The sequence below is a fragment of the Vidua macroura genome, chromosome Z, assembly GCF_024509145.1.
Source record: "Vidua macroura isolate BioBank_ID:100142 chromosome Z, ASM2450914v1, whole genome shotgun sequence".
Taxonomy (NCBI): Eukaryota; Metazoa; Chordata; class Aves; order Passeriformes; family Viduidae; genus Vidua; species Vidua macroura.
This window is the reverse complement of record NC_071611.1, coordinates 8,176,670-8,200,288: the sequence shown is the minus strand read 5'-3', so window position 1 is coordinate 8,200,288 and position 23,619 is coordinate 8,176,670. Positions and strand designations below refer to the sequence as shown.

Genomic DNA, 23,619 nt, shown 5'->3' with positions numbered 1-23,619 from the left:
TCATTATCTCATGGAGTGTCCAAAAAAAGGATAGAATTATGCATTGTAAAAATTCTTTTGTTATCTTTGTCACTAAAGATAAAATAAAATTATTTCAACTAAGCACATGAAAGGCTGCCAAGACCTGAAAGCTCTACGGACTGCTAAAAAAATAGCTAAACATATATACACATTTAAAAAACCCTGTATTTAAATGTTTACTGTACACTGCAAAACTATCTGTTAACGGCACAGATACTAGGAAACAATTGCACAACTTGCTTCTGTACAGATCTCTCATTCACAACAAAAAAGTACATACATTTATTCCAAAGTGCTCAGTAATTCCTCTTCCGTGTTGTCCAAGGACTCCAAAGGAAAGGCTCTCCTCCAAAAATATTCTAACTTTGTATTTATACTTCAATTTTATCTAAAACAAAGAGAATTTCATAAAATACAAGTCAGAATTTGGTGACAAAATGCATGGGGGAGATAAGGTAAAGAAAGACAAGGAAGCATTCTGAATACTGCATATAAGTCAGTTCTAGAGTTCTGTTCTGTCATTATGACATTTTAAAAGCCTTCAAAATTACTTCACCATGTAATACTGAAACAAATTTCATAAATGTTCATATATTAAAAAACCTCTTTTTTTTAATGGGTTCTCAGGTACTTTCAAGACAATGCATTTTTACACTATTTCTTCCATTATCTACAAGAATAGAGCCCGCATAAAAAGTTTTATGTTGAATAGCAAATATTTTCCTTGGAGTCACTATTTCTGACATTTCTAGGAAGGTTTCTTTGAAACTTTTTTTTTAGATATAACCTAATTTAACTATCTAGTATCATACAGTGTAGCAGAAAATATACTATATTTTACAGGATAAAAATTAAGACCACGGCCAGACATTATTTTTAAGTCTCGATAGCTTCAGAATCCTAATCAGAAGTTTCCAAACAAGGTTAAGGTTTGGAATCACCATTTCATGAACATGTGAGAAAGCAGGAAGGTAAATGAAAAAACTCATGCAGAACTTTTCTATGTAGGCAACACTACTATTTCATTAGCCACATGCAATTTTCATATGCAATTCAAAAGGCAAACTAAAACCACTTACCAACTCTGGAAGAGGACAAATGTCTCCTGTGTTCATATACAATCCTTCCACTACAATAAACCTTCGAGTTACACGGGCCTTGCGAGGATTCTTCAGGGAAAGATATGGTTTTAGTTTACATTAATTGTTACTAAACAAGCAAAGCTCTAAATATTTTTTTTTAATAGGGAAGATTTTTCTGAAGGGAATGGCCACTTTTGCAAATAAGCTGTTACTTAAGTTTAAACTTAGCATTTTCATCTGTAACAAAAGTTGAAATTACTCACTCGATTACTTTTGTCTTTTATTTTATTTATTGTGTAATAATTTCAAAGCTTTTGACTTCTACACATGATTTAAGAGGCCTTGTTTCGCAACAAATCATAACCAATCTACTTGAACTTTATGAATAAAATTCAACCAATGTAACTACAGAACAAATACTACAAATCTTGGTCTCTATGATACTCATCATTATTCTAAGCATTTAGAAGACTTTTCAACAAGTGTTTTGAGCACCAGGATTCACAATGCAGCACAAACCTCTTACAAGTAGTGCCTTTGTAAAACACAATGCAAAAGTATTTATAACACTTATGTTACAAAGTCCTTGTCTGATCTCTGGATACAATACGGACCATTAAAATCATTTACTTGTTTCTGCTAAATTTCAATTGGTATAATTTCAGTTTTGCTGTTTTAAAATGCCATTCCTCTGTTATCTCCTTTGAACCTTATTGATATTTTCTGATCAAGGATATATAGTCACACTTCTTTCATTTTTCAGTTCTTGTAAAAAGATTCAGGAACTTTTCTATGTGGTAGGTACCAAACTAGTCACAGTAGACACTACAGGCTTTACCAACTCTAATGATATGACCTACCCTTTTCTAGTCAGTATGTCATAGTTATACACACATGGTCTGTATTAAGCTCATGCCCATCAATCATATGTTCACATTCAGCTAATTACAGTAAGAAACTTTAACCATGTAGCTAACTCAAAGCACTCTGCTCTAACAAACCAAATGTGTTACACAAATTAGTCTGAAAACCACATCTAAAAACTCATGTAAAGATTATCTGACAAAAAGTATTTTCCATGAAGGTACATTAACTAGTATGTTATCTATAAATCTGCTATTAATCAGATCCATTACTGATTTATGCTGATGTTAAGCTGATTGACAGTGTATCTACTTTACCTTTTCTAGGCCTTATCACACAATCAGCTTTCTTTCAATTGTCTGTAACTTGCCAGCATTCTGCGAACAAGCCATACAATCATGATAGCTACTCAGTTAATTCTTTTAAAACTCATTTAATGAAGTTATCTGCACTTTCCGATCCTGATCTTAGTAACTGCTTTTGGACATTCTTTTGCATTACTATCAGAACAAGAAGTAAGCCTTCAAACTGACTCAAATTTTTCATGAGAGTGAACATCTTAAGAGTTGAATGCATAATAGGGGAAGACTGAGAAAAAAATCAACCCTATTGATTCTATAAAGGACTAGGCATTTTTGTGTTGATTTTATAGTGTGGCATTCAAAGTGATAGTAAACTTGTATGATGTATTAGGTAAATACAGTTACATAAATTTCTCAGAGATACAAAAAAAAAAGCTCTTTAATAGTTTTTAAAGGAAAGAAAAACATTATCTCATGTCAGTCATGTGCCTGTAAAGATATTCCCTGCTACTTATGTCTGTGAGCTCAGTTCTAAGGGTTAAGAAGGCAGATACAAATAAATAAATACTTTTTTAAAAAAATTATCTTAAATAAATAAGCAACATTAACTGCTCAATAGAGACTTATGAAAACCTAGTAACTGCCTTTAAGCACTGCACCCATTCAATTACACGACTCAGTAAAAAAATGTGGGGGAGGTGGCACAAAAGAGTACAAATATTTCTTCAAAGGAGTGGTACCTTTTGATCTTCAGTCTCTTGCTCTTTCAACAGTCGTTCAAGGTCAGCCATATCATTATGTTTAAATAACTTGATGTTACTACGAGATGCTTGTAATCCCTTCTGAATAGCAAAGCAGGCAGCTTCATCTCTGTAAATATAGCAAACTCTTCTAAGTTTGTTAAACATGGTGCAGTTATTCAAAGAAAGCTGGCTATTAGGTCTTGTCTTTTTTTTTGAGCAGATATTTGTACTTAGGTGCAGACAAAACCAGATGTTTTAATGCACTGTATATTTTATTGACATTTTGAAAACTCATTTCAAAGCTTCTCAATTTTATATGAATTACAGACACTAAAAGCAAGCTACTATGTTTTTGTGTTTTTTTTTTTTTTTAATCTACACTTATCCTTTTGTTTGTATGTGACAGCAGTTTCAGCACAACATTACATGGACCAGGTAGAATACCACAGTAATCATCCCAGAAACCTCTCACTTCTTTGCTCTGGGTCTTAGAAAAAAAGTGCAAAGATATGCCTGTAACATTAACTGTAGTCCTCCAAATACTAAAAAACCTCCATTTTAATATCCTTTGAGAAATAATATCTCCATGTCCAAAAAGCTATCTCCCATTTTTAAGTGCTGGAACAGTAAATTTCCAACTATGTTGGGGTATGCAATTTCACAGCTGCTTAGGTCAATTAATCTTGTGTAAGTGACAACTTAACCAAACCTGCATATGCTAAATGCAGTAATTTCAAGTGTTTTCAAATACAGTTAGATATTTTGTCAATGAGAAGCTGAAACAGTATGAGATAACTAAATCTAGGGTACACTGGCATTCTTGAGTAGTGTGTGCACAATCCTGGGCATTTGTCTCAAAAACACTGATCCAGAAGATAATGAAAGACAATCAAAAAACATGATTAAATTACGAAAGAACTTCTGTTAAGAGGTCAAATAGGCTGCAAGCCTTACACTTAGAAAAGAGAGCACCAAAGAGAGATTTTGGCAGAAAAATACAAAAGTACCATTGTGTTGTAATTTAACCACAGTAGGCAGCTGAGCCCCACACTGACACTCATTCCCTACTCCCAGGGAAAATCCCTATACAAAAACAGCGATAGAAATTAGTACGTATTATATTTGAAACAGGTATTTCTTCATATTTTTCATAAAATGTTCACGTTAACCATTTGCATGTCATAGAAACACTGAGTATATTAAAGATCTAAGGTACTGAAAGAATCAGAAGACAAGAAAAATCCATCAATTCGTACTAAGTCCAAACCCTCTTCTTTGGCACAGTAAATTCAGTATTGCTACATTGTTTCTCCCAGCTGTTGAATCTTCCCTAGACAAATCATGACTGGCTATTCTTAGGTACCAGATACTAGGCCTTCCAAAATAATTTATTTGCTTTTGCATAGCTATTATTCTGTAATTTTAATATGTACCAATATTTATCCAACTACTCCATTGCAAACAGACATGAGGGGAACGACTCTCCTGGAAGAAAGGTGAAAAGCCAGCAGTAGGCAGGAGAAAAGCAAGTGTAACTGTATTGTTTAAAAAGAAAATTAATTATTAGAATTACGTTAGTATTTGAATCCACAAGTTATTTTGCTTTTTCTTTGCAGCTGAGTGCCCACATCTGAGCTTTCACAATGAAAGCAATAACTGATTTGTAATATTTGGCACAGAAAAACTATTTGAACTTTGTACTACAAAATTTACTACTTGATCAAAACCAGCAATATTTTTAAATGTTCAACAATATGCTTAAAAATCATTAAAAGTAAGAAGAAAGCAATTAGAAAACAATACTTACACAAATACAATGTCCCCTCTCTTTGAATATGCAGGGATAGCACTGGCAATTGTTGCAAATCCATATGAGTATATAATAGCTTCCTCTGTCCTCATGAATTTTGCTAGACGTTCTTCTAATTCTAAGTGCACATCTATTTGAGAGGAAAATCAAAAATATATTAGATAGTTAGCTTGTTTTTATATTAAAAATTCTATCACTACTTTTAGAAATCATCTAATTGAAGCAAACTGAACATTTATTTGTAAGAATAATATTAAAACAAGTAACTTCCCAAAACCCAGTTTCAACCAATCCAGTTTCACTTAAACTGACAAGTAACCTGTTATTAATCACAAGTTTTGACAGATCTGAAAATCTTTATGCAACATGTTTCTCTAATGTTCTTACACCAAAGTTGTTAAAATCTACTTGTGATTAGACCACAAATGATGCAGCGTTCTTGGACTGCGACTAGAGAGCACAGTTACTATAGTCAGAAAACAAATTATGTAATTTATAGCAATTAATGAGGTCCTATTGGCAGATTATCAGTCCTTCCAAGCTGTTTCCCCTACATAAGCATAGCTATCATTATAACAGAACACTGCTCTTGTCAGACAAGTCATAAATGATCTCCTGAACACACTCTAGCCCATTGAAAAGGTCACACCTCCAATCCAGAGATTATTCACCCTTAAGATATATTGACCCAATCAATATATTGACACAGCATTTCCCAAATCAATTTGGTCAGAGTGATCCACGTAAAAAATCAAAATGCTAAAAATTGTAATACAACATGGTGAGTGGATTGTTGCTGCAGAAAGGCAGCCACAACATTAAGTATTCTGCCTAAGCAAAATAACCGTTATCAGACAAACTGTTATTTTGATTGTCTAACACTCTTGCCACTATCTGCTTCTGCTAGCAATAGACATGTAATTATGCCTTTTGTCAACTGGAAATAAGATTAAAATGCAAGCAAAGATCATTACTGTGTGATTTGAAAGACTACCAGTGGCCAAGTGTTAACTTTTTGCAATTACTGGAAGTTCATTGAAACTAAAATCAAATAAAGCAACATCAGTTATATGTAAAGATTCTTCCAATAGTCTGTGGAGCATGGTTATGTCAGTGTTGCTCATTCTGACCAGACACCAACAGAAAGGGTGCAGAAAGGAAGGATATCATATAAATCGCAACTTTGCCATACTAAACATAGCTACATAATCTTTCCCCAAAAGGACACAGCCATCTGACATATTTATTAATAAAAGCAAATCGTATTTATTCAAACAACAGCCTCCCAATCACAGCAAAGAGCAATTTTATCCACAGCATGTAAAATATAAATCCTCAGCAATCCTTTCCTGATGTTTACCTGGGCATTAAAAAATAGATCAGAAAGAAAATGGTTTTCCCACTGCTTTTAAATGAAAATAAACAGTTAATCATTCATTATTTGGAACTTTTCTTTTGTACACTATTATTTTGATCCAGCTGCACTAGATACAACAAATGTTCAGGGATATCTAGAATAGCCTTTCCTCTCCAAAGGCTTCAGAAGGGAGGATACTGACTGGAATTCTCATCTATTTACGACTGAGATTGCAAATAGTCCATTTCCAGAATATTTGTGCCTTTTTCTTGCTACATGGACTTCAGAATCAATAAACAATCTTCAATCAGGCTTCCAAACAGGTAGGATGACCTTTGATTTTTTGAATGAAAAGCCCAACAAAGATCAGCAATAAAAAATTTTAAAAACAGACTGGTCACATAGCATTTAAAACATGCAATATAAACAACATTCAGTCCAAAATGTTTATTTTTGAAGCCTCATCAGTAGAGAATAAAAAATTAGGGGAAATAAGAACTGAACTACTATTTTTGAGTGATCAGCTATTGATACCTTATGAATTAAAATGTTGTGAGTGACCACTTACACAATTTAATTGATAAACATGACAAGACCATCACTGTTCAAAATCAGAAACTGCATCCTTCTCACTGAGCCTTATTCATGCACAACCACCATTACACTAAGCAAGATCTAGGTAAAAAACAGTGGGCAAAACAAGTATTGTCAGGAAGGGCAGCTAACAAATATATTCAGGTTTGTGTTACGGCAAAAAGTTTTGGAAGCCTAAGTAAATTTTGCCAAGGGCAAGAACACGTAAGTTCAAAATGACATACATTTGGCATATCATTACATAAGGGTATGAATGCTTTGTTTAAGCATGAGGCTGAAAAGTGCTAAGACAATATTAACGTTTCATTGGGATAAAATCCAAATACTATCTGACTCTCCTCTATTGCAATTATTTGCTTTTAGTCTGGTTACTCCACTAGGATTAGCCTAGTTTAAATGAAACTGCTAACACCATCTGAAGTACATTTGCACAGAGGAAGACAACATTGGAACAGCTTTCTATGCAATTATGAAATGTCAATAAAGCTAATATTGTTAAAAACTGTTATGAAATGCCTGTTTAATGCCTAGTATATGCTCACATGGAAGTCAAAAACCGAAGAAATGAGAATTGTGAGAAAATACCCACAAATATTCAGGTATATGTAAATATACAAATATTTCATGCTCATTACAGGATAAAGGCACAGATACAAATTTCAGGGATACAAGACAAAATAAAAAATGTCTTGACAAGGGACTCACTAAATCTATTAATTACCTATTTGTGGCATAGATATGAAGAACCAAATCTCCAGTCAAAATAAATTATAACACAATATCTACATTTCAAATAGAGATATCTAATATTGATATGAAATATCAGCTCCTAAGAGGGGATAAATCTAAGCTGTAACGATCAACAACCATCAGTTAAATTCCACATAGGAAAGTAAGAGGAAATTGTGTATAGTTCTGCACGGAACATGATCCATTTACCAAAGTTCCAGTACATGAAAAATTGTGTGAAATGTTTAAGGCACACAATGATGCAAAAAGTGTTTCTTCTCATAGACTCATAATCCTGCCACACTCAAATATTTAAAGTTAGGTGAAAACAGGAAGACAATTTCAGACTGAACAAGTAGAGCAGGAGTCTGTCTACCATTTAAAATGAAGCCTCCATTATTTTATGTGTAAAAGAGGATACCTCAAATGGGTGAGTATAATATCACTTCTTCTCTACTGCCGTGAAGTAGCAATGCCACAGATTAGATGCCTTGCTTTGTGAAATGGAGCACTTACTGAAAAAATTCAGGAGCCAATGAATAGCAAAAGCTATACTTTGCATCTTAGGATTAGCCCTCTAAAGAGGGCAGGAAACAAGCTGAAGATTCTCTCACTTATCAGAAAAAAAAAAATCAAATTTAACCTGTCTGTTTCAAATAATTACTAGAAACAAACCACGTGAAAGACTTCACAAAATTTAAAATCAGTTTGGATTCAAAATGTTATTATTATTGTACAAGGTTTTTTGAGCACTTCACTGTTTTGGAGAGAAGAGAAAAGCCTGTATGAATTCCAACAGACCACTGCTGAACTGTGATCACTGAGGGAATCTAGCTCCCTATAAGCTCTCTCTGTACTAATCAGTGGGCCACCAGTACATTAATTAGAAACAAATTATGGTTCTAAGCTAATGAACAATTTCTAAGATTGATATCAAGATTCAACCCTGTTCTGATAGATAGACATATCAAATCAAATTAGGTATAGCAACTAGTTGATCACTTATGGAACTAGTTTCATTAACCAAGAAAAGCCCAAGTTTGTCTCAAATTCAAGTCAAGGATACAGGAAGCTAATTCTATGAAATAATTTGAGTATAGACCCCCTCCAAATTCCATCATCTCTGGGGAGAGACTGGAAAGTTCACAAAACGAGTTGATGGTTTTAGCCCGTAACTGTGCAGCTATTAATGTATAACTCTTTGGCTTACATGCAATATTTCAAAATAAAAATGCCTGTGAAGATCTATGTCCAGAACCCAGTAATTAAGAACTTACTACTTCTTAAAAAGAATGAAAAAAACCCTTACCTTAGTAACACCTACCCAGGTAACAACACTGAAGTTATCAGTAGTGGAAAACTTCATTCTGGCTACAGCATCAGTAGTCACATTAGTTATCAGAAGTAGTCACATTAGTTATCCCAGAAATCAGACTGCCCCCTTGTGGTGCCCGCAGAAAGCTTAATTTGCACTTGCATTTACACTTCAAGTCACCGTGAATTATTGAATTCTACTATGTTTATTTTCTCTTTCTACTACAGTTACTAGAACTACAACAGGTTATAAACTTTGCAAGTCTTTTCAAAGACCAGCATTAGAAAGAGTAAGAAAAGAGATAAAATAATAAGAAAGAAAGCCAGAAAGAATAAATGCTACTAATCCTCAACAACTACAGTAAAATGTGTATTAGAGGATAACTGTTCTTCAGAGCAATAGAAACAACTTTTTGCTTATATATTGGACTATTTTGGCTGGCTTACCAAACTAGTCTAAACCTCTTTAAAGGCAGATCAAAGTAAGTTACTTACCAAAAGTACCATAGAATCCTCTGGGTCCACAAGTGCCAACACCGTATTTCTTCAGAGAAGACTGGGCTGCACTCTTTAATAGGAAAGAATTAAGTGAAATATTTCTACATTAGCTTTCCTATACACTTCACACTGACAATTTTACACCAATGTACACAGATGACTTTTTGTATCATGTAAGATGACCTGCTTCACAGAAAGTATAATAATGTACTGAATTCTGTAACTAATTCCACCTCAAAACTACTTTAGACAACTGTTGAAGCATCACTCATACTAATATTTAAGGACATTAAATACTAATCTAACTTGATAATCAACTAGGTGTGCAGTAAGTACACCAGATTAAACTTCAGTAAAAATACAAATTTGACTAGCACAACATTACAAGATTTATAATCTTTCTGCTTTCGCAGTATAGGTTATTGATGAAGTTCATGCTTTCTGTATTCTTCATCCCAAGATAACATACAAAGTAAAAGAGGAATAATCACACAAATAGAATAACTGAAAGAACTCACCTTAACTTTTTCATTATTCAGAAGTCCAAGGAAGTTAAATGATGCGAAGTTTATGCATTCCTTCCCATTAACAGTGATTATATGGGTAGGAGGACTGAAAAACAATTGCAGACTTATTGTTATGAATGAAGAATTGTCATTTTCATAAACAGTTAATACAGGAGTTCTGTTTTTCAACAACAGAAGGCACACAGGTTTTCCAAGATTCCCTCTTTCTACTACTTCTTGCAATTGCCAATCAGTACTGAAGTTCAATATCAAGTCACAAATACACTCAACAAAACCTATATTCCTGTAATTTAGTAAAGAAACTGCAACTAGTTTCTTGAGATATTTAATGATTCCTTGTTGAAAACTTAATTCATAGAAAGATGACCCCTGAAGAGACACATAAAACTTCTCTTTTAAAAGCAAAGTGATATCTATTTTCAAGAAGTACTAAAAATGAAAAGGATACCTCATTGCTCTTACTTCCAAATGAAAAATTAATTCCAAATCAATGTTTTTTGTCATAAAGCAACCCCAGAATACCTATCTTCTACTGATATTGAAATACAGATAGTAGCTGTAAGCGGATGAAACTATTGTATTAGCTATCATCTCAAGTTTCCAACTCAGTTTAATCTGTAATGGTTTGAGTAATTTATATAATCAGGAAACAGAGAAAGTCTGAAAACACACACTACTAGCAAATGAACAAGAGTATAATATACATGAAGCAAAGGGCAAAAATTTTCTGCCTTAAAAAAATTGTGATTTAGGTAAACAAGAAAAAGAAAACAAAAAAAAATTGAATAAGTAAAATATTATCCCTTTAAATAAAAGCATCAGATCTGTATACTCTGTTCTATAAGCAAACTTGTTTTGGCAATTATACACATCAATAAAATAAGTTCAAAAATTTCCATTTATCACCTGGAGCATTAAGTCTCAAAACTAAACCAAATACAAAACCCTGTGTCTGCCCATTTCTATATCTGCTGTCAAATATTACAGAAGCGATTCCGTGCTATTCCTCAGACACAGTAATTTCCATGTGGAAAACTGGCACTGGGCAATTTTCTTCATCAAAATGAAACAGGGCTTCCCAAATGTCAAATGCCTGTGTACAGCTGTTCCAAATCCGCTGGCTGACAATATTTCAATGGGTACATTTGGTGTGCAAAGCAAATAACTTTTAAGTCCAAGCTATTCACTGCAAGTTAAGAAAAACTCTGAACTGCCTGAACTTCACTTAAAAAAACTCCATGATCTTGTGTTATATCTGTTCACTTGAGAAAATTCAGCACATGTTGCTTCAACTAAACAATTGCAAAAGTTTACTAAACAGCTTTGTAAAGCTCTCTACTAACACAATGCATGTGCCTATTTTGAATGTTGAACCTGTCCCCACAAAGGAACTGTCCTCCATTACTGCAGTGCATCTTCTGCACAGCAGAAGCATTATAGAAATGTGCAGCAAACTGTCTTGGGGAGCTGACTGCCATTAAAAACATAGCTGGATCTGTTCCTCTGTCTAGGTCATCAATGAGCTGTACCGAAGTCTGGATGTCCTAATAAGTGAAATAATTACTTAGTTTCACAGATATTCACCAGAGCAGACCTGTACATATATATATACATTTAGTCACTAACATGAGATTCAGTATATTCCCAGCATATTATCAAATCTGTAAATTTACAACAATTTGCCTCACAGCTCCATCTCTCAAACCTAGAAAACACACCTATGTTCACCAATAACTTGGCCAGTATAAAGCTGTAGCCCTCATGAAATCTTGACCATCCTTTGCTATCAGAATTTTACCCAAACTTCTAAAGAAACAATAACAAAAACATAAATGGAAAAGGTATTTCAGTGAATAATTATAACCAAAACACAGATATTGACCACATCATAAACCCTGCCTTGCAACAAGAGTAAGTCTTTGGAAAAGAAAAACCCTGAACCACTAGATTTTTTTTATCTTTTCATGTATCTCCCTTCCCCTAGTATAACAGCTCATTAGGTATCACAGTTAGGAAAAACAGTTATGAGATACTGAATGATCCAGTTTAAACAGTAAATAAAAATATCATTTCAAGCTATATTCAAAGAACTTGCAAGCAAATCCTTCAGAAACTGTCTTTTAAAGACTGACAGAATGCCTACCATTCTTGGGCCTCTCATTTAAGTGTTTCATATATTGAAAAAATCAGTCACAGAACTACTGTTCTGGCAAGCAGATTTACATTTTCTGAGTGAGATCTCATACAAGTAAGCTATCTTGCATAGATTAGTTCTCAGAAAGGCTACCACAAGAAGTAATTAATTTCTGAACTGCTGAAAGCTGTTGTGGGTACCTTCTTCAGCACTGGTTCAAGATGGATCACTTTTTTGATTAGGACATGTCTGAGTTTTTGGCTTTCCTCATCATTTGGCAATGTTACTTGATTATGCAGAAAGGAGAATATGAACACAGGGTACAAACTGCACAGCCTGCTGAGGGATGAGAAAATCTGCCTTACACACACAGCAAGTCAAAATTTTTACTGAATTACTTTGTTTTTCTGTAGTGGTTATGAGCTTTTATAATCCCCACATATTACCGTAAACACACAGTATTATAAAGATAAATGAGAGTTGTGAGGCACTAGAACAGGCTATCCAGAGAAGCTGTGGATGCTCCATCCCTGAAAGTGTTCAAGACCAGGCAGGTTGGGGCTTGGAGCAACCTGGTCTAGCTGAAGGTGTCCAAATGGCAACAGTAGAAACAAGATAACCTTTAAAGGTTCCTTCAAATATAAACTGGTTTATGATTAGGATTTTTGTAAATCACCACTCATGCTAGACAATAAAACATGAAAATAGTTGAAAGAAGACTACCTCAATAGATGGGGTCTCCCTGCTTAAAAAAAGAGAAATGCTCTTGAGCTGAAATCAGGATGCAGACATTTTTCTTCCTGTATTAACTCTGAAACATGTTTCAAGTTTACAGTCAAAGTTACAGTCTACAGCTGTTGAGCAACTTGTGGTGAAGTAGTCAGTTGGCAGCTTAAATATTAGAAGACAAATGTCAAGTTTTCCCCACAGCCACTGTTGAGTTTAATAGCCACAGCACATTAACATTCTGTCAGAATACATTTCCTAGCTATAAGCACTAGAAAGTTCTACTAACTTAAACATTTTCTGAATCACTCTAAAATATATATTTGTTCTATTTTTTTAAATAGTCAACGTTTCCTTTAACTCTACAGTACAGCTTGTTTCAAAATTCTGAAGAATAACAGAAGAATTGTTCGCATCACAGTTAATTAAAACAAGCATCACTTTTACATGGCAGATTTTTCTGTGGTAGTAGAACCATCAAAATGGACTTCACTATGACACTAAATTATTTCAAATTATTAGTGTCAATAGGAAGATACTATGAATGCTTATCAAGTAAAAGCTAGTGACGTGCATATCTGAAGATTGTAAAAAGCTTCAAAGCAATTTCTGAATAATGTGACTCTTAAGTCATCAGACATTTTAAAAGCCTTGTAACACAAGAAAGCAACACTGAGCCATAAATTTCCTCACAGAACAGCTTTACCATCCAGCATTTCCAATTCTGATTGTCCAAAGAAAAACAACTTTTCATGAAGTGTGTGCTGCGTTTGCAGTAGAGTCAATTTTCTTAACAATGGCTAGTATGCGGCTGCATTTTGGATTTGTGCTGAACACAGGGTTGATAATATAGACATGATTTTGTTATTGCTGAGCAGGGCTTGCAAAGAGCCAAAGCCTATTCTACTTTTCATACTGCTGGACTGGCAAGGAAGTTAGAGGGGCGTGGGAGGCTGGGAGGAGACACAGTCAGGACAGGTGACCCAAAGTGACCCTTTGGTCCATCTACATGACATGCTCAGTATATAAAGCAGTGGAAAGGAGAAGGAGGGCACATTTGGAGTGATGTCATTTGTATTCCCAAGTTATATGTGATGTCACCCCGCTCTCCTGGAGATGGCTGAGCACTTGCTTGCCCATGGGAAGCACTGAATGAATTCCTTGCTTAGCTTTGCTTGTTTGCATGGCTTTTGCTTTCTCTGTAAAACTCTTTATCTCAACCCACGACCCTTCAAATTCTATACCCAGTCCCACTGATGGGGGAGTGAGTGGCTGCATGGGGCTTGGCTGCTAGCTGGGGTGAAACCACAGAAAAGAGCCAAGCAGCTACACACAAAGTTTCTTTTCAAGTGATTAGTGATGATGTAAGAAGTTGGTATCCACTTTTGGAGGTCTAAGTCCATGTTTTCAGGCAACATGAAAAAAATTAATACCAAACAATAGAAAACCACAATGAAGGCAAAGATACAATACTCCTTCTCCCCCCCCCACACCCCACAATACTGAAAAAAAAAAAAAAAAAAAGACAACATTTAAAGTAAGAAATATTTTCTTAGTAACATAGTCTTAATAATGGCCTTGGTTTTGTAACCAAGACCTCTTCAGAGGCAAATTTGGTCCTGCTCTCTAAAAATGCAATTCAATTATTAAAGGCTTTAAGGATATAGAAATGCTTAATGAGCAATGTAATGCAGAATACGGATATCAAGTATTTGAGTTTAAGTAAGTAAACAGAAGTAATTTTGGTTACATTTACCCTGAAACGATGTTGTAATTGAGAGCTGGGTGATCTTTTGGCACGGGAGGTACAAGAGGCTCTGGCTGCCATTCTTCAATCAACTCTTCTTTTTCCTGATCAGGAGAAAAGAAATACTGTTTGAGAAGGGAATTCCCCTAGAGAATACATTATGCATTAATAATTATTGATACATTATGCATTAAAAATAATTGATAACAATTGTATTAGAAATCATGGATACTAGTACATGTTACCTTTCTGAGACAATTAAAATTGTTATTATCTCAGGATCTTTAAATTAGAGGATCACAATTATGAAATCAGAAAGGGAATAAGATATAAAAAAACACAGACCAGATGTGTCTGTGTATTAGAGATCTTACACTATAATCAAGAGATGAGATACTAACATGACGTCCTTGCCAAATTTTAATAAATACTGTTTAATTCAACATGTTAAATACGAAAATTCTCCTCTACAATTTTTGCAACTGAGTATGAATTCAAAAAATTTAATATAGATTGCCTCAATTTACATTCTCAAGTCGTCAACAGTGCTGTTTCAAGAACACTGGTATAAAAATATTTAGCAAATTACAAGTATGTGAGAAGGATACACTGGAGAAAAACTGTCAAGTGCTCAAGAAAAGATAACAACAACTACTAAACCACATATCCTACACCTAACTATGGAGGAATACTGAGGTCACCTTAATTTTCAAAGTAGTACCTAAATTCAGGTTAATCTTAAGAGTGAAACCACAACCATAGCCCAAGAAAGAAAATTCCATCCTCACCTCACAACACAAGTGGGCATCTCTATACCATATTACTATCTGGGTGGAAAATAAAAAATCAAAGACATAATTTTACACTAAGGGTGCTGATCCACCACACGGCAGGCCAGCAGCTGCTACTATGCAGTCCTCTCCCATTCCTTGTGCTGACAGAAGCAGTTAAAAAAACAAAAGCCTTATTCAGATCAAGATGAAAACTAAGTCAGCAAAAGCAGGATGGGATATATATCTAAACTAGAACCCACAACAAGAGTCCCAGTCCCAACATAGACTGGCTGATGCTATTGGGAAACCACATCCTGTGTTGCAGTTGCCCAGTAGTATCGTATACCTTGCCAAAAGAGTTCAAAAAAGACTTCTGACAATCATAAAGCAGGATGTATGCTCACGCAGCCTTCACTCTGCTCCTGCAGTAGTTGTTGAAAGGCCCCAAATCCCTAATGTATAGAATCAAGAGTTTTGCGTTCATTTTGGAGCACAGGGCTGTTGGTTGGTGTTGTGTTTCATTTCAGTTTGAGGTTTTAGCAGAGTAAGGTTTATTGAGTTTTGTTTTTGTTAGGCAGCAGAATAAATCAGGTGAGAAGTGGGTGCAGCCTGTCAGTTATGGAAGAATAAATAAGAAAAGCTTTATTTGACATCAAATGCCTTAGAGGGAAAGACTTCAGATCCTTCAGGACTTCATGGTATTTCTTCTGTTTGGGACCTGAACACAGAACATTTGAATAGCTTTAAGGCAGAGCAGGCAACATAAAATTCATTTTTTTCAAAGAAAGCAGAATTAAAACCGTGTAAGCATGTACTTAGCCTTTTCATTAAAGTCAAATTTTTGAGCTAAGCATGCAAAATATCATCAAAGTGTCATCAGCTTAGCTACTGAGGACACAAGCTCAATTAAAATACTTTTGTCAAGGAGTTTAGCAGAAAGAAAAAAGTATGTATAGATGGACACCGTAACTACAGTAAATTAGCACATTCCAATTGCAGTCAAGATCTATGAATATAAAGATAACAAGCAATTCATAATTAGTATTCCTATCCCCCACTAACACTCATTTCTAAGAAGTTTCTACTCTCCCTTTAAAATCTTTGCTGCACACAAACTCAACAGCATAGGTTACAAGCCACAGATGAGACATGGCAACATCCTAATTTTTCTCTTAACATAACTTAGAATATACAGGAGAAGTGTAATTGTCCTTTCAAACAACACCATTTCATTAATTCTAGTTCACATTCATTCTCATCCATTATACAGCATTTTGCTTTTTCATGGACAAACATTTGCATATTCACATCTTATGTCATCTGTTTCCACCAGTTCTTAGCAGAGGAGGGGACTGGAGACATTGATGATTAAAACAAGAACCAATCTCAATCTAAACCAGCCACCCACCACTGCAGACTAGACACTGCAAACCCTTTCCTCCTTCCATTCACCAAATACCTCAGTACACTGGCCTGCCATTCTGAATGTTCAGGATAAACATGACCATCTTCCCCTCAACAAAAAGAGGGGGCAAAAGCAGACTTTTGTGCAGTAACCCAACATCAGAGTACTTTTATCTTTTACCTCCTAAACAGATAAAATTTCACAGCTATATAAAAAAAAATAATTTTCAAACATACAAAGAAACCATCTTTTTAATTCACATTGTAACATTCTCAGTATACACTTGATTTGCATATTTCTCCTTAGTTTGCTGCACTGAAAACATTCACCTGATGAAGAGAATAAACTTAAAACTTTCAGTTTCCACTTTCTTGGACTGCAGTGTACATGAACTCATCCCTCAGCTTTTCCTCTTGCCCTTATATAATTCCTTTTAATTTAAATAAGCAATAAATAAAATATACATAACATCATGAAGTGTATATATTTTATTTTATGGCTAATACATAATAAACATGAAAATATAATCTGTAAAATGCTTATAACTATATTTTATAAATTATAATATATATACCTTGTTATACATTTAGATTTAGGCTTTCTGGCTCTCTGAATGCTAACCATAATGGAAGCTCAGTGCAGAGGCTGAAGTCTCCACCTCCATGGGTGTCCCATATTAGAAAGGTGTCGAGGCAGCAATGTTGGTACCTTGCTGTGATCTCCTAGGCATGACTTTTCCAGCCCCAGTATCCCTTGGACTCTGAACTTTCTGGCTCTCTGAAGCCGAACCCTACATGTAGTAGAATCCTGAATTTGTTTGTGCATATTTATACATAAAAAATCTAAAATCTGTTTATCTAAATAACATAGATGACCACACGTACATATACAATGGGTGGTTGTATTCTGTTGTGGATTTTACTTTTTAACTGCCATATACCTTGGGTAAGGAAATATTTGGGTGTAAACACATTCAATCCAAATTATTTAAAAAGTTGCCTTGTTTACCCAGGTTCTTAAGAAAAGGTAGCAATCCTGTTAATGACAACAGTTCTTAGCTAGCACTAGTCTTCTGAAACGATGTCACACATGCATATTCTACATTAATATCAAAAGATTAATAAAACTTTTTATTTACTGGTCCTCAAATTAAGTCTTTAATTTCGCAGTATTTCTAGACTCACGTAACAGAATTGAATAAATTGGCGGAAATAATGGACATGCCAGTTAGAAATTTCTTTCTTTCAAAGTATGTATGTATGCTCATACATAAGAGTAATTGTAGCTATTTAGGGAGTCTCTGCTCAGAATTACTGAAAACCTTAACAAGAGCAGACTACCTCTGCTATTCCCTATAGAACAACATCTGATCAGTCTGTGAATGCTGTTCTTGCAAAACAGCTCTCAAGGTCAATGTATTTCTCAGCCACACATTAAACATTTGTCTCCAATAGGAGCTTTCCAGCCTCCTGACTACTATCACTCAAAAAAAAAAAATCCATCCCATGCTACTACTGCAATTTAGTGGAAATTCTAAAATCAAAGAAAAAACTTTTCCTCCCATGGGAAGATGTGACTCTTAGTACTTCAGGAATTTTGAGAGAAAAGCTCAGTATCATTATCATTTACTGCAGAGTAAAAGACAATCAGACCTGTAAGGCACCTTCTTTTCACACATAGCTAAATGCTGCCATGCAAATTTCCACAGCCCACTCCAGTCCTCATTGTCACTTTCTACAGATTTTAGGTTGTGTGAAAGTCCATAAGGATCTATGTCTAGCACCCTGTATGGCCACAGACTTATTTATGTTTCCTAAAATACTGAACTGTCAGGAACTTACAGTATCAGAGACGCACTCCACCTTTTTAGTTAATGATTTGGGAGATACTATTTTCTAAAAGAAGCAGTAGGAATACTTACAAACACTATTACCAAAGCATAATAAGAGTTAGCAAGTTGAAAGGTGATTTCTGCACTGGATTTTGCAGTACTCTTGCTACATATTTAACTGAATCTAGAATCCAGCTTCAGAGTGAATTTCTTCACAGTTTTAGAAGCATGACTCCTAAGTGCACTAGGTTGCACAATATATATAATTTCCTTCTTGTTCCCCAGAACTGACTTGTCCTAACAGATCACGAAGATGGCTGTGCAGTAATTGTATTCTTCATTAATATGTATTACCTGCAGCCAGCTCTGCTCTGGCACCATTCCCAACAGTAATTCATAAAGAAACTTCCAGTACCATTACATGAGTGGCTGGCACAAAGGTAGCGTGCAGTTGAGCAGGCCTGTCTCCAGTGGCTGTACCTGAGTAACCTAATATTTCTTTCTGGTGTGGTAAAGACTGGACACCCCAGCATGACTCTAACTAGAAAAGTAAACCAATAGCAGTCTCCTTGCTGAACAGCTGGCATGTTTCTACATGTAGATGAACACACACGCAGAAGCCTGGCTGTATGGGATCCTGTATTGTATGATGGTGGGAACTTCCTTCATAGCAGCTCACACAGCGCTATGACAAAAACAATGTTGGTAAAACACTAAAGTTGTATCTCTTGCTGAACAGCCTTTGCACAATTCACACTCTTTTCCCACAGTGAATAGACTGGTGCATGCCTGAGAGATTGGGAAAGGACACAATCAGGCTCGTACTAACCAAAAATAAATTTCATACTGTATGATGTCACACAGCAATAAAAAGGAGAAGATGGGTTTTAAGGAATTTTGTCACCTATTGTTTGGGAACTGTCTGATATTGGTCCATCCACTGGAGGTGGTGCATGAGACATTACTTGTTTTGTTTTCTGTCTTCTTACACTTTCCTTTGCTTATTAAATAATTCTGCATTCACTCACAAGTTTTCTTGCTTTTACTCTTCCTTTGCTTTGTGAGCAGCTGAACAGTGTTCAAGCCCACTGGGGTTAATCCACAACACAGACTAGTGCCTATTAGGTTTTTCATGAAATTTAAGGAGAAGGCATGTCTCTGTGTGTTTACAGCTATTCCCCTACACAAAATACATGAGCTCTCTTCACAAAAATTATCTACACTGTTGAAAGAGAAATCAAATCATTCCATGACTCTGCTGTATCAGTTTGCTTAACTCCTCCAATTGTAGAAGATGTATTCACACTATTCACACTGCTGTGTTTATTCTTACTTTCAGTACCTGTATACAAGACTTCCCCTTCCAAATACAGGTCTTCCTAAAGCAACCACTATTTCCATCTTCAAAGGTCAATGACACAATCAGCTACTCTAACTTTCACCGTCTTCAAGGCTAGCCAACTTGAACACAGGATCAGAACAAAGAGCATTTCACCCATGCTATTTTTTTTTTGCCATCAAGATACAGGTAACAAGCCAGTGGTGTCTTTAACAGTCAAACCCTTTATTGCAATACCACTCACAGCCCATGAACACACTTTTTTCCTGTTCCCTCAAGTGTGTCAGCCACAGCACTCAGCTTGGTGCCACATGCAAATTTGCTGAGGGCGCACTTAATCCCATTATCTAAGCCATTGATTAAAGTATTAAATTAAGTAAGATATTAATTGAGATATTAAATAACAGTGATCCCAGGACAGACTCCTGAGGGACATCACCAGTGACATCACCTGTCACTGATGTCCATTGTGACTCGGAGACAATAGCCACTACCCTTTGGGTGAGACTGTTCAACCACTTTCTTATCTACCTACCATCACATCCATTTCTCTCCAATTTAGAGAGAAGGATATCGAGGGGGACCATGTCAAAGTTTTTACACAAGTCCAGCTAAATGACACATGTAGCCCTTCCCTTGTCCACCAATGGAATCACTCTGTCACAGAAGGCTACTAGGCTGGTCAGGCAGCACTTGCCCTTGGTGAAGCCATGTCGGCTGTCTCAATAAATACCTCTGAAGTGTTCTCTAGAACACTCTAAGCTTGTTTAATAAGTGCTCCCCAAATGAGGACACTGCCTGCAGTTTTGCTTACAATTATAGACTTGTGCCTACAGTCCTTGCATCCTGTTCATTGATGAATTACACTTAGCACACATCCTTAATGTGCATCATTAGTGAGAATAAGATCAAAAAGCATGCAAACACATGACATAGATGGAAATTACATATACCCATTACAAATACCCATAAATCTCTTTCACAAACTTTCTTTAGTATCATGAAGAAATGTCATTATTTTATCCTATTTATAAGTGATATAACTATTCTGAAACTCAAACAAACAACTCCAGGGACATCCTCAAAACACACTTTACTCATTTGTGATAGTCTACAGCCAGAAGCCAGGAAGAAACTCCAGTCTTCACAAGTACAGCTTTTTTTATTTTCTCAGGATGGCATTGCAAAAGTAGAAAACTGCTGCTAAACTACAATTTTTGTGGAACTCACTGTAAACTCTCAGAGTTACAACTCACAGACACCCCATATACAGCTTGAGCATTTTTCTACCATCTACAGTCTTACAGTTCATTTTGCTTGGTGGGCATTTTTCACATAGCTCTTTCATTTTTATAATAAAGCCCTCCATTGAGTAGAGCTAATGACAGTTTTTCATAGCTTAACAGTCACTGTCATATCAGTTTTCTTATTTCTCAGACTCTCAAACACAGTGCTACTTGAAAAGCACAAACTGACATTTTGTTGTTTAAGCAACAAGCAGCTCCTGAGTCCAAAGTAAACTCACCCTTGGAAGTTAAAGAAAAAAAAGCAGAACCATTTGTAATGGAGCAGTGGTTCAACACCCAATACATCAATTACTCTAAACTGTTTCTCTAAAGAGAAATATTTTTTCATCATACCTTAAGTGTTAGATCAGATCGCTCTTGAAGCTTATATGTCTTTGAGAAAAGAAGTCTGATTATCCATAGTATTAGAATTCCTTCTAAAATGAGATGGTAAGCTGGAGCCTGAAAAGAAAAGTACAAAAATTAGTCTAGAGAGAATTCTATTTCAAGCAGTGTGACACAACATTTTGTTCCTACTAGCACACCCAGGAAAAAAACCCAAAGCTGATCATCAGCTGATATATTTCTAAATCAGTAAAAATTTTAACTATATGAAAGTGGAATGTTTTGCAGCTATTACTTGTAGCTGTTAACTTAAGTTTGAATGGATTTAGTCTGTTGCTCATACACATAATTTGAATACCAAGAGTAAAGGCAGTTAAGTCATACAGGTTGCACCAGTCAGCACCCGTGAAGGCAGGCAGCCTTCAAAACAAGCACAAGTATCCTGAGACCCTGAAAGTCTGTGTCATCCATACGAATCCACTTCAACTCTCCATCTTTGTAACCTACAGTCCACAGCACGGACAGCCAGTATTTACAAGGAAAGACAATTCTATTCTTACAGCCAGCTTCTGTCAGTTTAACAGGCCCTTTGATCAGGTATAAAACAACTGAGTCAGCTCAACTAGTTTTGTCTTTGTGTCTTTTACTCTCTTGTGTGGACACAAAGTGTGAGAATACACAAAGCAAACCAGAGTTGATGCAAGTTAAAGTCATCCTCTTTGGGTGCTTGGGGGATGAAAATCAGTTTGCTCTGGCAGCACAGCTAATTTGAAGCAGATGTGGACACCTAGTATTAATGATGAGTTTAGTTATTCCATTTCAGAAAGGTTCCTGTCTATTATTCCTAAAAGACTAAAAGTGCACACAAGCCAGCACACTCCTTCTTCAAGCAGGGGAATTGCTCACACCCATCAACAGTTTTGGTTGTATCTGACCTGCCAACAAGGCAGAATTTACCACACATCCAGAAACTAAAGTAAATTGGATGCAAGCTTTTAAAACCAGTAAAGAGTCCTATGGCATATCGAACTTCAAATAACAAATGTTACCTATTGCAGAGTACTCTTCCGTGTACCAAACATATTAAGAATATATACACAACACACATGACATGACATCTAAAGAACACACAGTATACTCCCACTGAGGTCTGTGCTTTTCAGTGCCTACAATTCTCCTGGATTCAGTGCACTACAGCGTGCTACCTGCTTCATTAGGTAAGCATTTCTATATTTGGACTGCAAATCTTGCATACATTCTTTAGAAGTTACCACCCTTTGACAAAGGAAGGGACACAAAACAACCGCCTATCATCAGGACATCCTTTTTAACATCACGAAACAAAGTCTGGGTACAAACAGCTGATGTCCTCCAGGAGGGAAGTCAAACCCGAACATTTAAACGCCGTTTCTTCCTTTGCAAACGGCATTTGTAAGTTACAAACCTTGACCCCAGTAAAATCCTGTGAACCTTAAGGCTTAATGCTCTGCTACACGCCTTAAATATCGTTTTATAAACCTGGAGAAATAAGACGTGCGTGTATATTTTCAGTATACAGCCATGGCGCACTCACACATACTCACGATTCAGCGAGTGCAGCCCGACCCCGCAGCACCGACCCGCAACCCAGCTCCCGATTCACCACCCAGCACCACCCACCGCCGCCATTCCCGGGGCAGCTCCGGCGACACCTCCCCGAGCCCCAAGCCGCCCTCACGCCGCCCCGCTCGGGATGTCTGCCGGGCCGCACCTCGTAGAAGGCCTGGACCATCTCCACCAGCACCCACTGCTGCCCCACGCCCGTCGCCGCCATGGCCGCGCCGCCGCTTCCGCCTCTCCGCCCACGCGCGCCAGGGCGGGCCCGGCGCGGCACTGAGCGCCGCCTTGCGGCCAGCGCGGCCCCGGCTGCCTTCAGGGAAACCCTCCGGGAAGCGGGCTCCGTGCGCCGCCTTCCCCTGGGCGTCCCGGGCCGCCATCGCTCCGGCCTGCTGTGTCGTGTGGGGGACATGAACAGGGAGCGAGGCTAGACTGGGAAGATCAGAGAACCACTGACTCTCAGAATCGGTCAGATTGGAAGGGACCGCGGCCGGTCATCTGGTCCAACCTCCCTGTTCAAGATGGGCCATCCCAGAGCACATGGCATGGCGCTGTGTTCAGACAGTTTTTGGCTCTCTCCTATAAGGGAGAGACTT

The 23,619-nt window shown here is 36.5% G+C and overlaps 1 protein-coding gene across 1 annotated transcript in view; it reads right to left on the bottom strand.

The window, feature by feature from the left end:
- SPTLC1 (serine palmitoyltransferase long chain base subunit 1) overlaps positions 1-23,257 on the bottom strand; it is a 33,191-nt gene extending 9,934 nt beyond the window's left edge. Inside the window, exons 1-9 of the mRNA XM_054003602.1 lie at positions 23,178-23,257; positions 21,437-21,544; positions 14,458-14,552; positions 9,833-9,926; positions 9,312-9,384; positions 4,820-4,952; positions 3,010-3,139; positions 1,101-1,190; positions 302-409 (exon numbers count right to left, since the gene is read on the bottom strand). Coding sequence (XP_053859577.1) covers positions 302-409; positions 1,101-1,190; positions 3,010-3,139; positions 4,820-4,952; positions 9,312-9,384; positions 9,833-9,926; positions 14,458-14,552; positions 21,437-21,544; positions 23,178-23,240 — 894 coding nt within the window. The 5' untranslated portion in view covers positions 23,241-23,257. The remainder of the gene's footprint in view (positions 1-301; positions 410-1,100; positions 1,191-3,009; positions 3,140-4,819; positions 4,953-9,311; positions 9,385-9,832; positions 9,927-14,457; positions 14,553-21,436; positions 21,545-23,177) is intronic.
- Positions 23,258-23,619: the final 362 nt, after the last annotated feature.